At 42.5% G+C, this 17,329-nt stretch overlaps 1 protein-coding gene across 1 annotated transcript; it reads right to left on the bottom strand.

Moving 5' to 3' along the window:
• Window positions 1–3,125: 3,125 nt before the first annotated feature.
• Window positions 3,126–9,410, bottom strand: LOC124544665 (trypsin alpha-like). Its single transcript, XM_047123287.1, has 7 exons — window positions 9,341–9,410; window positions 7,710–7,808; window positions 6,861–7,000; window positions 5,256–5,344; window positions 4,729–4,835; window positions 4,301–4,494; window positions 3,126–3,331 (listed from the first exon to the last, which is right to left on the bottom strand). Exons 1-7 carry the CDS (start codon window positions 9,387–9,389, stop codon window positions 3,188–3,190), a joined length of 822 nt encoding a protein of 273 aa, XP_046979243.1. The 5' UTR covers window positions 9,390–9,410; the 3' UTR covers window positions 3,126–3,187.
• Window positions 9,411–17,329: the final 7,919 nt, after the last annotated feature.

Consider the following 17,329-nt stretch of genomic DNA (forward strand, 5'->3'; position numbering starts at 1 on the left):
CTTCAGCTTATTTAGCCAAAAGTATGCATTCAGTTGCTTTAGATTTGTTGAAGAGTTTAGTTTCCCATGCCATCCTTCGACCGCGTGCGTGTTCCTAAGCCACTACATAAAATCGTTCCAAGTTTAATTGGTAAACTAGAATTTTCCATCCCTTAATTGACCATTAAGTCTGCGTATTTCCTCCACTGGACATTTCCTCCATTATTCACATGCACGCTTCATCAACACCATTAAGTGGCTGTTGTGCCACTCCAGTACACACGCGGAGACACAGCCGGACTTCTCCCGTATGCTTGTATTCCTCCGTTACTCGCAGTTCTTGTATTTGCTTCTGCAGATTTTGGCCGAAGTGAAACCTGTCCCGTCCATAAGTGCACTTCCATTTAACCATTGGATTTCCTGGACACAGGATTTACGCAACCGACCACTAGTATTCTTTTGTCGACAACAGAAACATTATCACTTTTCAATAAAACTACTACCTTCAGTTAATTTCCCTCAAATGTCTTCGCTCAAATTGGAAATTTGTGGTACGTTCCTATGGGACCAAGCTACTGAGGTCATCGGTCCCTTGACTCACACACTACTTAACCTAACTTAAACTAACTTACGCTAAGGGCAACACACACCCATGCCCGAGGGAGGACTCGAACCTCCGACGAGGGTAACCGAGCGAACAATAGCAAGGAGCCTCAGGCCGCGAGGCTACCCAGCGCAGCTATCTTCTTTCTGTTGAATCTATGAACTAGTGGCAGGGCTCTGGGTTTTCGCAGTCTTAGAGTTCTCATAACCTGGCATACTTGCGAAGAAATCTAAACTTTTATCTTTCAAATCTTGAATTTCCCGTTTAAAACTTGGAAACAGGCCCTGATCTTTCTTCGTCGACTATTTCCCTGCAGTTATGCATTCTGTTCTTAATCTGCTTAGTCAGAAATACGAGAGTGTTTCTGTTAAGCCACGATTCTGCCGTTTGCCATTTTTAGACGGTCTAGGCACTTGCTTCGTTTGGAATTCATGCACTCCAGTTCGTATACTCATCATGTTTTCTAAGCACCCACTTGCAATCATTTTCATTACTCACAGTGTACAGAAGTCAAGTAGCTTAGGTAATTACATCACCGACACCCTTCAGTACACGGAACACATCCACTGCTGGTGAACGACTGGCGTACGTCAGCAGTGGGGACACAGTGGTAGACGGCCGGTGTGGCCGTGCGGTTCTAGGCGCTTCAGTCTGGGACCGCGTGACCGCTACGGTCGCAGGTTCAAATCCTGCCTCGGGCATGGATGTGTGTGATGTCTTTAGGTTAGTTAGGTTTAAGTAGTTCTAAGTTCTAGGGGACTGATGACCACAGATGTTAAGTCCCATAGTGATCAGAGCCATTTGAACCATTTTTTTTTTTTTGACACAGTGGTAGGGAAACCCCAGCTCGGTCGGCGCCTACAATAGGGTCAGAAACGCCACTGTTGGGAAGCCCACGTACCCCTTTTCGGCATGAAAAACGAAAAAACAAGAAATTAACGTCGACTCCCTCTTTCCCTAACTAGTTTGAAAACATTTTACTTAAATTACGATTCATTTTGGTGCGGAAACGAAGTTATGTGCATGTCTTTGGTTTCTCTGCTTTCGAACGGTGTTTTCGTGAAACACAAAAAAAAAAAAAAAAAAAAAAAAAATTTCTTGCAGCGTGGACTTATGAGATAAGGTGAATTCTGTATACTGTTTGCATTCATGGTGTTGTTATTGTTTTAAATAGCGTACTGATTATTTATGTGTCAGTTGATTATCATAACTATATTTTACGAGGGCATGCTGAACAGAAGTCCCACCAAATTTTGTGTGAAACCTCCTAAAGCTTTTTCAATAGAACAAGTCTCATTAATATTCTACACACACACACACATATATATATATATATATATATATATATATATATATATATATATATGTATATATATATATTCTTCATGTGTACATACGTATTTGCAGTCTTCTGCCACTAGAGGTATTCGAATTGTAGCGTGTCCTATAGACATACTCATATTTAACTTAACTATGTTGGTGCGTGAGAAACCGAGTGCTGTAAACGAGTTTCGGAATCGATTATGGAATTTGAAGAGTTCATCTACACTCGAGTCCCCCCCTCCTTTAGCATGACAATGTCAGACCACACACCAGCGCTACATGTGCAACAACCCGTCGCCTTGGGTTCACTGACATCGATCATCTCCCATACAATCTCGGCTTGACCCCATCCGATTTTCTTCTCTTTTCAAAACTTAAAGATCACCTCCGATGAATTCAGTTTAATAGCGACGATTCGATGCAACAGAAGGTGCAGTTATGGCTCTACCAACAAAGACAAATATTCGACAGTGACGGCATCGAGAAACCGGTTTCTAGTTGGGAGGAATTTGACTATGCTGTGAGAAATAACTACGTAGACATTAAGAATGATGATGCAGTATGTTAATAACGTTTGTTTTCTTTAGGACTTTCGCTTCCGATTCGTAAATTCAATTTCGTGGCTTCTCTTTCAATGGCACGGGCAACATACATAATAAGTATTGGTGTTATTTTACCCACGCTACACCTTTTTGAACTCCGTGGCTGCTATTCTGTTAAGGGTTGTTAATGGAGAACAGACAGCTTTTAAGAAAGATTTGTTTTATTACTATCACCGTTTTGGCTGGCTAGCCTTGTGTTACTACAGTATTACGTTCGTTAGCAGCCCGACATCCGCTCCAGCCTTGCATAAGAACGTCTGTTAAGCTACCACAGCAGAAAACATAGGTAGCTATCTCAAAATCGGTATATCTCCCAGAAACCTCTCGTGGCAATACAATAAAGCTTTTGTAAAGTTTTGTTGCTGGCTGCGTTCCCCGTCATTAATGCATATAATAAATGGTATATATGATTCACGCCAAACTTGATTTGTAATGTGAATTGAAAGGAATGGAGACCAGAAGAAAACGCGAGCAGAGAATATTGTAATGCGATTTTGCAGTTTCTGTAAAACTGAATTATGCAAGCTCATTATGAAACCAGTTGTGTATCCCGGTTTCAACCAACAACTTAGGAGAATTGTGGATTAAACGGCACACAATAACGAAGAACGCAGATAAATTTTTAGAGTATTTTTATTACTCTAGTCTCAGATCAGATTACAATTGCAGCGCGACGTATTCAGGCGTACTGGTTGACAAAGTCCAAGAAAGCGGACACCCTGGTGAAGACGGAAGGCGCTCCAGCAGAGCCGCAGGGCACGATGCCCCAGGACACGACTCCGATGAGGGCTCCGTCCTGGGCCAGCGGTCCGCCGGAGTCTCCCTGCAGAAAACCAAGCCACGTGGTCAGCACACTCACTCTCGTTCTACGACACACATCACGCTCTACAATAACTGCTAACTTCTTTATTGTTAGTTGTTCCACATTTATAGATCTCCGAACGTTCATATGTTGCGGAGAGAGTGAAACTTCAACATTGCAGGTGGTCTGTAAGGCTGCTCTCAGACTGATCATTCGTTTTACCCAGAATTACCACAAAGAAGTCCCTTGTTGAAACTCTAGCGTATGCAGACGAAATAGTGAACAAAACCATGTTCTTATTATGGTGCCTGCTAAGGTAGATTAATACTGTGCCACCACCAAGTGAATAAGATAGAAATATTAACCATTTTGCGTTTATGAGTACATTTGTAGGCCTGGCAGGTAAACGGCCATATCGCTAAGGGCATTCACTTACGCCCAGCAGGCAGAAAGGACTGACGGTTCGGTGCACGAGCAGTTAAACATACATAATAGAATGCTGACTCCTGTTGACCGCATTCCATTACTGCTGCCAACACCGTCGTTAACCGCTCTTGTTTGTTACGTCGCAAATCACTACAGCTATCACCTGGTCGTGGTCCTTTTTTGCATGAGTCTATCGGTCACGTACGATTTGATTACACAAATATATATTATTTGAAGAGCATGAATAATCCTAATGAACTGACGTAACGGATGTTACAAACGACCAATAGTGCACCAAAATACGTACAATCTAGGGTGCACGGGACAGAAAACGCCATGCTCGGCAAAATAACTGTAATTTGATCTCCTAATCTACAAGGCACACGTGATACAAACAGATATAACGTGACACGGCATAAATTATCCTACGCAACTGACGTATCAGATGTTTCAAATGACGCTGCAAAAATAGGTTACAGGCACATATACTGCTAATGTAACGCGAAAGGGTTAACACGCTTAGCTCACCACCACTCATGTGACTTGCAGTAGTCAGCTACGTACCGAGCAGGCGGAGATGCCGTCGTTGACGGGGCCGGTGCAGATGTTCTCATCGTTGAGCGGGCTGTTGCCCAGCAGCTGCGCGCACTGGGTGTTGCTGATGATGCTGACGTCGACCCACTGCAGGATGTCGGGGTAGTTGGGTATGCTACCCGTGCTGACGCTGCCCCAGCCGGACAGAGTAGCCGTCGAACCAGCTGTAAAAAACAAGGTCTAGCCGTAAACCCTCCTGTAGTGCGCCACGTGATCGCATGACGGGTTTCCGTTTGGCTTAATCAGCTTTAGCAGAAGAGGACGAAAAATTGTGATTCCTGTTGATGGTTACAAATTCATCAGAAGAAGTAATAAGGAAACGAGTAAAATAATCAATACTAGCGGCCACACATTCTTTTTATAAATAGCCATGATGCCGGAAGAGGTGATTGACTTACCGCTGGGGACGGATCCAGCGGTGGGCAGCGAGATAGCCTGTACGTTGCCGCTCAGAGAAAAGCTGGACTGCAGCAGGAAGACGGCGATGTCGTTGATGGCGACATTACTGTAGAACAAACGACAAATCAAATTAAACACCCATCGTCACTTGAAAAACCTTTATTGCAGGCATATCTGCAGTACATGTATCATATTGGTACGTAACTAATGGTCATACAGTGTACCAGAAGCAGAGTCCTGTAACCTGAAAGACAGAGCGATAATCTCGACATTCGTTATTAACGATTGTTATAAGACTAAATGATTGGGAACTCGCCGTCGGCACTGGAGAATAAAACTCTACGGAAGAATGAAAACCGTTTGCAAACTCCACACGAGGATACCTCTGAGTAATCAGAACCAATCCATTATCATAACTCTTAGTCACATTCTCAAGAACAGTACCGCCAAGATTAACAGGCTATAACGTATTCATCCCAGACGGGTTTACAGCACGCTTAATATAGAATTTGTCTGCGACACTTACTCAACGTCCGCGTAGTCTGGGTGCACTACCTGCTGGGATACGCGCACCCTCTGGCCGTTGGAGTTCAGGGAGTTGATACCAGCCACGGCCTGAAACACACGACAGGAGACAACGCAGGCAGAGAGAGTTATTTCTGTTTCTTCGCACAGTGTTAGCTGTGAGGGCATTCGAACGTACTAGGGGACTAGAGTTATGTTATACTATCTAACACATATCTACCCTCTCAGGAACTATATGCAATTGTTCGACGCAACAATTACTTAACCGCACTGTAAGTGCTCTCACTCATATGAATCACACACACAATACAAAATATAATTTGGATATACTGTGTTGCTTAATATGAGGCCGTAAAATCTGTTCTCTAACGAAAAACCTAGGGCTAGCTTATCCATTCCCAATAGCCCAAACGAAAATTATTCCAGCAGTTGTCAATGAGGTGACAGAAGTCAGGGGATACCTATATGCACATATGTAGACGGAGGTACTATCGCCTACAACATCTGATTTGAACTCATGTGATCCATGTGGAAAGGTTTCCGACATGATTGTGGCCGCACGACGAGAATTAAAAGACTTTGAACGTGTAATCGTAGTTGGAGTTAGACACATGGGATGTTCCACTTGGGAAATTCAATATTCCAAGATACACAGGGTCAAGAGTGTGCCCAGAATACCAAATTTCTAACAATACCTCTCACTAACGACCGAGAACTCCGGTGTCTTGGTAGAGTTGCAGTGCTAGCAGACAAGTAACACGGTGTGAAATAATCGCAGAAATCAATGTGGGACGTATCCGTTAACGGGGAATGGCAAGAAATGCCTCACTCAAGCTTCTTTGCTAACAGCACGCTATCGCCCACAACGCCTCTCCTGGGCGCATAGGCCCTAGACGACCGGAAAACTATGGCCTGGGCAGATCAGTTAGTAAGAGGGATGGTAGATCTCGCGTGTGGCGAAGAACCACCGAGCCATGGACCCACGTTGTTAATAAGACACTGGAAAAACTGGTGGTGGCTCCATAATGGTGTTGCCTGTATTTACACCGAATGGACTGGGTTATCTAACCAATTCAGCCGATCATTGATGGAAAATTGTAACGTTCGGCTACTTGGAGATCGGTTGCAAAATTCATGGATTTCATCTTTCCAAACAACGATATGCCCTGTCACTCGGCCGTAGTTGTTCGTGATTGCTTTGTAGAACATTTTGGACAACTGGAGTGAATGATTTGGCGAACCATATTGCCTGATATGAACCCCATCGAACATTTATGGAACATAATCGAGAAGTCAGTTCGTGCACAAAGTCCGACATCGGCAACGCTTTCGCCGTTATGGAGTCCTGTAGATTCAGCAGGGACTCCCAGGGACTTGCTGAGTCCATGCCACGTTCAGTTGAGGCACTACGCCTAGCAAAAGGAAGCTCGACACGGTATTTTAAGCTATCCCATGATTTTTATCACCTCGTTGTATGTACTAACATCCTTCATCGTGGCAGTACAATATACCGAGGTTGGCTGCAGTTACTTAACTACATTAACGATAACTTCATCATAAATTACTGCCTTCCGTTTTGATAAGCGTTAGGCAGCCTCGTACTCACCTCGTAGTGTCCGATGAAGGCGGGGTCGGCGCAGTGGCCTGCGGTGACGACGGCGCTGGCGCTCACGATGGAGCCGCCACACGTGTGGGACGCCAGCCCCAGCTGCACCCACTGCAGGGACACCTGGTACGGGAACTGGCCTGTGCACACAGAAAACACCGGCTCAGCGCGCCTACCAGTACCAGGAAGCAACGTCAACAATACCGGCAGTAAAAGACTTGATCCCATCACCAGCATACAGACCGAATGCTTGGGATTCTGTCCTTCTCTACGATGTCGTTTCTCTCCTGTCTCTGGCACAATGACCGTGTCATAGCAAAACCTCAAACTTTTTATTTCTTCTTCCTCAACTTTAATTCCTCCTCGAAATTAACCTTATTATGAATATCAAGGTGATCAGTGCTTCGTTAGCAAGGACTGAAGTATATATGAAAAGGCTCGCGCCGCAGAGGAAGTCCTAAGGAAGCAGACCACATGACTCAGAAGACAAAAAGAAACGCATATCACGAGTTTCTATCCCAGGGCAGAACTATATAACATGTGCTGGAGTTGATGGCTGATGATTTAGTACATAAGAAGACGGATAGGAAAGAAGATTGCAGTTTAAGGTCTCATCCACATTAAGATCATTGGAGACGGAGCACAAGCTCGGAATGTATCAAGGATGGGGAAGTAAATCGGATGTTCCTTTTGAAAGGACCATTTTCCTGAATGGATTCAGAGAAATCGCGGAAAGCCTAAACTGTATAACTGGACGTAGAGGTGAGTCCAGTGTGCCACAAAATGCGCCACATCGCTCGCTGGTATTTATGGAGTACGCAACACGACATGAAAGAAGGAGCGACTTACCTAGGGAGGCATCTGAGCCACCGGTGATGCGACCGTGCTTCAGGCCAAACTTCCTGTGGGGTCCGCTGTGTGGAATACGGCGGACTGGCAGCTCAGCAGCTGAAACAGAATTAAATCCACTCTCAGTGACCTGTGGACATCGCCCATCTCTCATGAATAAACACAAATAAGTATAAACGCTCTTCAAGTTAAAAATGTGCGTTACAACTAATTGTATCACTTTAACACTACACAACCTTATCGTAAATCTAGAATTGTGTGGTAGTTTCCTTGCATGTTGGTACATAGGCAGAAATAAATAAATAACATGATGTTGCCTTTGTCGTTCATTACATAATTTTTCTCGATTTTAATATTTCATAGTTCTTACAACAAATTTAAAAATTTAAAGCATATTATAAATGCGTCCGTCTTGTTTTTCCCCATTTTCTCCGTTTTTGTTTTCGAATTAATTTAAATTCAATCAGATAAATACTCTCCTTATTTAATCTAAAATATTATTTCCTTTATGGAAAAGAAAATCAAGAAAAAAATTCGAAAAAATTTTAGTTTGCTTAATTAACATCAATACAATCGGCGACAGATTCGCTCCGAATGGAAGGTTACGTATTCTCCTATGACTAAAATACCAAACGTTTCTGGATAACATTACTGCACCGTCGAAAGAGATCGCATTTTCTCAACATCATCAAATCAGCATTTCACCTACTTGTCACACTTTGCGACACTGTGGAGATCGTACGGATAAAGTCAACACGATAAGTGTCCCGTACATCACTGCTGTAAAGCCACTGGTGTTATACTGCTTGATAAATCTCAAATCACTCCACAAAGGAACCAAGTCTTCATCCGCTACTGAGCCATCAGTTTGGCCGGGTGAAAATACCGTCTCACCGTTCATACCAACATTTCTTGGACAAAGCAGTCTAAAATTTTTGTGGTTGACTGTATCTGATGTACTGCCCGACTGAATCCTTCTTTGAATGTAACTGCTGACATTAAGTGTCGTACAAGTACGTACTAAATGGTGCTGGGACTAACACCAGGTGTGTGGTCACTGCCGCAGGGATCTTCTGCCTCAGCAGTTGTTAGCTTTAATGAGAGTTTCTTCGCCTGGCACCACTAAGAACACTCTTATTGGGAAACCGTCCCACTGAACTTCTCATCTCCTGCTAAAAGTTAGAATTGGCCCACATCGGTATTGACGTTCTGCTTATGAAGTGAGAAGTAGTCAGTGTGTAATAATTTTTCAGTTCGTTAATTGTGATCAAAATGTGAAACATTTCGAGGTGGAATTAACTTCCCAATGTGTTACATAATTTCGGTATGTAAGTCTTTGATAGGATCGTTGATGTCCACTACGCTAAAGACTTTATATTGTGTTTGCTGTTCAAATATAATGGGACACTTCTTATCCTAGAACATTAAAAAAAAAAAGAAGAAGAAGAAAGGAGAACAGAATCAAATAAAGGAAAGTTAGGTCCTATGCTGCGAACACGCTATTTCGGTTGTTTCATGATTTCCCACGTTAGATAGAGACACAGACAAAACTAAAGAAGCTTTAGGAATGGCTGCGTGCTTTGACATCGTACAACAGAGATAAAAATATGACCTGCAGCGACGTCACTCACCCAACACGCAGGCAGCGAGCGCCAGCACCAGAACGGCCTGCCTCATCATGTTCGACTGTTGGTGTCTGAAGAGGAGATGCCCCGTAGTGCGATCACACGGCCTTATATACCGGTCCGCTAAATGCCATGGGCCGAGTTTTGCTCTTTTGGTCCAGGGATGGCGAAATTCAGGAAATCTAAATACTTGATAGCGTGACGCAGGGCTTAGATTACAGGTGGCAACTTTGGCGACCTCGACAACCCAGTCTTGTCGATATGTATTGCAACACACATTCATATCAGTATCGGTGCCCCTGTAACGCAGTAGCCGTGGATGATCACGAGGTTTCTACTGCTGATGTAAAGAATTGAATGACATGAAGATGTACATTTATTAACCCTGCAAGTGAAAAGGAACGAAGTGTTGTGAACGCACAGAAGTGAAAGGCGTAACAATGAACGAAAAAAAATTATCTACAATTAGCGTGAGGAATGGAGTTGTGCCTCGAAATGTTACAATCAACTGCGATAAAAAAAACGTACAAAACACAGGGAATTAGTGTAGCTAACGATTAAATTTTTCATGAAATGTTTGCACTAATTGAAGCGAGTAATAGTAAACGTTGGATACAATTGACCTCGATCTATATCATAGATAACAAAAAGGAAACAAATTTATTTGTACGATACTGCAGTGCCCGTGTTATTCTGAATTACGATGCGATGTTCCTTTGGGTATTCATACATGTGCAAAGAAACAGGCCATGCAGTGTCTGCAACCGTTATGAAATACATTAAACGCATTCGTAATTGCGAATATGGACAACCATCAGCTGTAGAATGGAATGACAAGAATGAAAATGGAAACCGAAGAGAAGTTAGAGAAATTGGAATAGGTTAGTCCACAGTAAAACAGGAGGTCAGGAAAGAAGTAGAGAGAACAAAGGCTTTCATTTTCCAACTCGCAGAGAAGTTGGAAAGTTACGTTAAAAGTTTGTATTCCTCACATTCAGAATTACGATCACAACTGTTGACACAGAATAGGGTGAAAGGGACAATGAAAACTCTCAAAGGGAAAAAATACATAATTAATTTTCACAAGATGCACATATTAATCAAGTGATAATATTTCTGCGATGTAGGGTAACTATCTTAGAGGTTGCCGAATTTTCCTTCTTCGTTGCCCGTAGTCTTTATGTGCGTGATATTTCTTTCAATGACACCAAAAGCGTTTCGACTATTTGGCATCTGTGTTCGCGATCTTTTGCAACTTCGTTTCATGTAGCATTAATACTGATTATCTGTATCCGAGGCTTACAATGATTATTGTATCGTCTCATAGGATTACCATGCTGTCCTCAATACAGGTGCATTTCACTGTAATACATGTGTCGAGAAAGCTTGGTGTTACTCGTACGGCAACAAGATCTCAAACAGCTCAATAACTGTCCAATAATACTGACCTCATTTCTGTCGGTTTCCACATGTCATAGGATATTCTTTGATATCGGTGTGATATGCCTTCCAACAGATTGGCAGCAAAACACATATTTTAGATATGCTGGACTAGTAACTGAATGAAATGTTTGGGTCGTGGATACTTGGATCTAACGAACTCCTTACAGGGTTCTGCTGATTGCAACACTGGTCACGAACCATTAAAACGAGAAAAATTGCACCTTGGGAGCAAAAGTTTCTGATCGGTCGTCTCTGCTCATGCTATAGAGGTCAGCCTTGTAAGTAAACAAGCGCTTCACCTGTAAATTGTTTTTCACTCTATTTCGGTAAAACAATGTTTACTTCGAAACAAGCTAATGAGAGTCAAACTCCCAGTAAAATGACTATGTTGTCCAATCAGGACACTGGACAGCTCCCAGGGTAGTGATCGCGAAAATATTTCTTAGGGCAGTCATTCCCACTGTCAGTGGTGTAGTTAATGTATCTTTCGTAAACGGTAATGAAGTATCACGAACCTTACGGCACGTGATAAGATCGATCGATGCATATCGGCCGAAGCATCGTAACATGACCCTCTGTCCAGGTATTACGCAACAAATGCGTTTATTTATTTATCTGTCAGGATCAGGGGAGCCACAGTTACTTGGTTACAGAATGCGTCGTAACATTACAGAAACCTGATTAGAAAAATCGGTAAACGAAAGAATTAAAAAACACAAAAAAGTGAATAATACAGTGTACGCTTTCACAGCCAGTATTAATTTCACTTACCGGTGTGACAGAGTATACGAGTAAATGAAACACTACACAGAAAACTTCTCAACTACTATGAGCAACTCTTGTGTAGAATAAAATGAGTGCGCCACAAGGAAACTTTTCAACTTGGATTTAAAGACTTGACGTTTAGCATTACAGCTTTGAATTCTACTGGAAGTCTGTTGAAAATGATTCATGCTTAATAGGCAAACCTTTCTGTATAAACCTGAAGGAAGTATTATCCAAGTGTAGTTCGTTTTTCCGACTAGTGATCTCTGTATGAATGTTTCAGTCGCTTTTGAATGAGACAATATTTGCAACAACAAATGTTACGATGGAATATGTCTACAGTTTAGGAACAAAAAGTTCACCAACTGTCGCAGCAGATCAGTCTGATCGCTCTCTCTTGATCTGGTAACGTTCTTGGTGATTGCACAGAGTGGCCGAGAAGTACAATATGATACCAGATAACGGAGTGAAGGTAATGGAAGTAAATGTGGTTTCGCCTTTGACACAGACAGTGAAGATTAATTTTATAGTGAAGATAGTAGAATTCAGTTTCTACGCAATATCTTCTATTTCATACTTCCAAGAAGGCTTCCATTTATCCTCAGACTCAAGAATTTAGAACATCATTCACAGTGGACCACCCTCGAACAGTAAAACTGAGCGTTTAGACGAGTCACGTGTCAGAAAAGGTATGCATTGCGTCCCTAGTCTTAAAGTCGCTATACTGCGTACTTGCTCTCAGTTTGATTTGGTTTCCATGTCTTAATGTCGCGATACTGCGTACCTGCTCCAGAACAGCACTTCGCGTTTTCGTGTGGAATTCTAGCAGCCTACAGCCTATAGACCGCACTTGCTTCTTGAATATCGTGACAGGCGGCCGAAATGTACTGGCCAGCTGCGTTGGCCAGGAACACGTCTCATCCATTTCGACCGTACAGCTGAGTCTCAGCCACCTCAGCGCTACAAATGAGTCCACTAGATCACATCATTCTCAGTTTTCTTTTCAGTGTTATGGAGTTTATATTGTTTTAATTTCAATCATTTTCTTTCATCTACGATATTATTTTTTTCATTCCCTTCATTCTCACGATAGGCCTATACAGGGAGAACATTAACAAAACCGACAAACGGCAGGGGCGGATTCCTGAGTGGAAATGGAGAAAAAAGGTACTATGAACATGTCCCCAGAAATGCATCTCTTAAGACAGTAGATGGCGCTGACGAATGACAGTTCCTCTGACCACGTACCGTGTGTTCCTTGTGTGATACAGGTAGTGTGGTTGCCGCAGTGTACTGTAAGCAGCACAACGGTCCGGTAATCACGTCAGGAACAAGCCGGTATGGTCGTTGTGGACGGCCAAGCAGGTGGAAACGGTCGAGAGGCAGCATGGTTATACCAAAACAAATAACCTCACAGACACCAGCCACAAGGCCTGAACGTACGAAAGCGTCCATAGCATCCTGTGGAGGTCATTTCGAACATCTGTTGTCACGAGGATGCGGTTCAGCTCTGTACTGTGTCCCCGAGCGATCTGCTGTCGTTGCACACGCATCTTCCATTTCCAGACATATCTTCATACGACCTTTTTTCCTCCACTTCTAGTCAGGAATTCTTCCCTGCAGTTTATCGGTTTTATTAATGTTCGCATAGTATGCACCTTGCGTTTCATTTTCACATTGATGTATAATAGTATAAGCTAACAGTAAAGTTATCAGTGTATTACCCATCTGTTTGTTTCTTTAACTTGTGGTTCAGTCCTTTTAGAAGCAATTTTTATATTTTTTCATGCAACACCGAGTCGGCGAAGTTTTACTAGTCTTGGATAAAAGTAATTTGTGTGGGTAAAAGTGACATGTATCGGATGACTGCACTTCATTTGTGGTTTCTGGGGTGTGTTTACATTTTATTGCTTTGTTAGGACAGCACTTTCTCTCATGTTGCTTTGCTATGTTTGTCTTTGAACCTATATACGCAACTCTCAGGCTTCCTGCCAAGAAGGAAAGAAACAGTAGTATTATTCGGAACCTTTCGAGATGAAGACTGATTTCGTTTAGCTCCCTATTATAGCTTTTCTTTCTGGACTAAAACGATCTGTTTTACTTGTTCACCCACATTTTGTGAGCTGTCTGCTAAATAAAAGTACAGTTAATGTGAAAAAATGAACAGCAGTTACATAGCAGGCACTGGGGTAAATTGTCGCCCAGACACGCACAAGTAAAAGGCATTTAAACTGAAGTTCATCTACGTTATACAAGAACAATAATTAACTTATCAGTCGTGTCCCAAACTGTAAACAATCTGTCGATGTGAAGACTACCGTTTCAACATAATTTGACGTAGTTTCGAGTGTTAGGAATTAGCCGGAAAAATCTGTACCACTCTGCAGTCTGTTGGAAGGAATAATTCAAATGGTTCAAATGGCTCTGAGCACTATGGGACTCAACTGCTGTGGTCATAAGTCCCCTAGAACTTAGAACTACTTAAACCTAACTAACCTAAGGACAGCACACAACACCCAGCCATCACGAGGCAGAGAAAATCCCTGACCCCGCCGGGAATCGAACCCGGGAACCCGGGCGTGGGAAGCGAGAACGCTACCGCACGACCACGAGATGCGGGCGGAAGGAATAATTACTTATCTGCTCAACATCGAAATTAATGAAACAGTTTACATGAGCAGTCGTGCGCAGATTTATCGTCCTGGAACACCATGAGGTCTTAACTAACGTATTCCACTGTTTAACGAAGATAATAAGCAAAGAAATTCTTTTCAGTTTTGGATATTACGTCGACATGATAATGGTTGTCTTACTAAAATTAGCCTTATAATGTGGAATGGATTCAGTAAGCAGCTAACTTTGTCCCACAGGGATGTTAGTCCATTAATAAAACTGTATTTTACGAAGTCTTGGTGTTATTTTACTTCTTACAAAATGTAGATTTGCAATTTCTATATTTGTACATTTCAGTGAAATAATGATAGTAAATTGTTTATGCAGACATCGACTCCACGGGAATCAACTTTGTCAACAGTTAAGATAAAACGACATCACACCATTTATCAGACTGCGGAACCGCAGACTTGTTGGAAATATGTTTTCTTATGCATTGAATAAGGACAATATGACGCAATGGAATTTCTAAGGCATTCCACACTGGGCATTGAAGAGAAGATACACTTGTCTTCAAAACCATATTGGCAGGCAGTTGAAACAGCTGCAGTGGCTAAATATCTAAGATGGCGGCGGTGAGAAATTTTAAAGTGGTCGGTAATGAAGGTGAGAAATTTTTTAAAAATGGAGTATGGCAGTGGCGCGAAACTGAAAAATGCCCGATGGCGCTGGTGGTAAATGTAAAGGATTCAAAGTGGTTGTGATGGGAAATTCAAAAATATAAGATGTCAGAACTAGCCCAGTTGTGCTTCGTACTGTCTAACCTCCTGACCTCTCTTCTCTTCAGGCAATCACATTAAAATGAGACAGCCAATCACAATGTAGCTATCAGACTACTGAAGCCTCACTTGAATTGCATAAAATGGCATGAATGTCAAAGATATAAGGTATCCCCCCATCGAAAAAATATGTAGCCTCCACTATAACCGCGTAAAATGACGCCATGTTAATAAAAATAGGTCACTTCACTTTAACTGTGCAACCTGTAGACAGTATTGTCAGTACGAGATAATTTCCGAAACATTGTCACCTGAATTGTGAAAACAGGTGCCACCACACACACACACACACACACACACACACACACACACACACACACACACGCACACACATGAATATTGCATTCTGTTCGATCTGATGTTTCGTGTCATGTTGGAAACAGCATAAATAAAAAAGAATCATCGTTAGTAACATACGCCTCAGAAACATATTACGGACTTCAATGCAGCAACTGGCTCGACGGCCAAGAGCAGGGACCTCAATTTGAGAGAGAGAGAAAGAGTATTTAGGAGGTAGAGTGTAAGCTGTCTTGTCAGTTTTCCTATGCATGTCAAGCGAGTAATAATATTTAAAGCCATACTACAGAACTCAATTTCCATGTGTTAACAAACTATTGATTACACAATATCAAGGTAAATCCCTTGCAACACATTTGTCCAATGAAAGCATGCATTTTAGATACCGGCCTTCAGCCCCATCACTGCACATATAGTATCCATGCAATGTACAGTCCAGCTAGATAGACCTTAGGTGTTGGGGTAGCGTCTTTGAATCATAAACTATACCTTTTTCGCTCCTGCGTTCGAGTACCGCTGCAGCTTACATTTTGATTAATAATCAGCGTTGATGACAGAAGACATTCGTCATAAGAAGTCAGCCTCATTCTGCCAACGTCCTTGTCAAACAGGGCGGAGGAGCGGACAGAGGTTCCGGGCACTCTCTTGTCCTAGGGGTGGGAAACTACCGCTAAAGGCGGATGAATCAGCAATGATCAAAGGCATGAGGATGCAGAGAGCAGTGTACACCATTGCATTAAAGACACATGCCGTGTATCCATGGGATACACAGCCTGTAACTGAAGAAGTGTCATGTTGATCTCTCCATTAGCAAAAGATTCCAAAATAGTCCCCCATTCGGAACCCCGAGAAGGGAATACCAAGGGGGAGGTGACCATGAGAAAAAGATTAAATAACAAACGAAAGATAGCTTTCAACGAGTCGGGGCGTGGAATGGCAGAAGCTTGAACGTGATAGAGAAACTACAAAATCTGAAAAGAGAAATGCAAAGGCTCAATGTAGATATAGTAGGGCTCACAGAAGTGAAATGGAAAGAATACAAGGATTTCTGGTCAGACGGGTATAGGGTAATATCAACAGCAGCAGAAAATGATATAATTGGAGTGTTGTTGTTGTGGTGGTCTTCAGTCCTGAGACTGGTTTGATGCAGCTCTCCATGCTACTCTATCCTGTGCAAGCTTCTTCATCTCCCAGTACCTACTGCAACCTACATCCTTCTGAATCTGCTTGGTGTATTCATCTCTTGGTCTCCCTCTACGATTTTTACCCTCCACGCTGCCCTCCAATACTAAATTGGTGACCCCTTGATGCCTCAGAACATGTCCTACCAACCGATCCCTTCTTCTAGTCAAGTTGTGCCACAAGCTTCTGTACTCCCCAATCCTATTCAACACCTCCTCGTTAGTTATGTGATCTACCAATCTAAGCTTCAGCATTCTCCTGTAGCACCACATTTCAAAAGCTTCTATTCTCTTCTTGTCTAACCTATTTATAGTCCATGTTTCGCTTCCACACATGGCTGCACTCCATACAAATACTTTCAGATACGACTTCCTGACACTTAAATCTATCCTCGATGTTAACAAATTTCTCTTCTTCAGAATCGCTTTCCTTCCCATTGCCACTCTATATTTTATATCCTCTCTACTTCGACCATCATCACTTATTTTGCTCCTCAAATATCAAAACTCCTTTACTACTTTCAGTCTCTCATTTCCTAATCTAATACCCTCAACATGTCCGCAGCTCGTGGTCGTGCGGTAGCGTTCTCGCTTCCCACGCCCGGGTTCCCGGGTACGATTCCCGGCGGGGTCAGGGATTTTCTCTGCCTCGTGATGACTGGGTGTTGTGTGGTGTCCTTAGGTTAGTTAGGTTTAAGTAGTTCTGAGTTCTAGGGGACTGATGCCCATAGATGTTAAGTCCCATAGTGCTCAGAGCCATTTGAACCATTTGAACCCTCAACATCACCCGACTTAATTCGACTACATTCCATTATCCTCGTTTTGCTCTTGTTGATGTTCATCTTATATTCTCCCTT

Source organism: Schistocerca americana, chromosome 1 (assembly GCF_021461395.2).
Source record: "Schistocerca americana isolate TAMUIC-IGC-003095 chromosome 1, iqSchAmer2.1, whole genome shotgun sequence".
NCBI classification, from domain to species: Eukaryota; Metazoa; Arthropoda; class Insecta; order Orthoptera; family Acrididae; genus Schistocerca; species Schistocerca americana.

Bases quoted from the DNA above. Each gene is read 5' to 3' on its own strand.
- LOC124544665 (XM_047123287.1), bottom strand. From the start codon at position 9,389: ATGATGAGGCAGGCCGTTCTGGTGCTGGCGCTCGCTGCCTGCGTGTTG. The intron at 7,001-7,709 runs GTAAGTCGCTCC...CTGTGTGCACAG, and splicing joins TGGCTCAGATGCCTCCCTAG to GCCAGTTCCCGTACCAGGTG. The intron at 5,345-6,860 runs GTGAGTACGAGG...CGTGTGTTTCAG, and splicing joins CCTTCATCGGACACTACGAG to GCCGTGGCTGGTATCAACTC.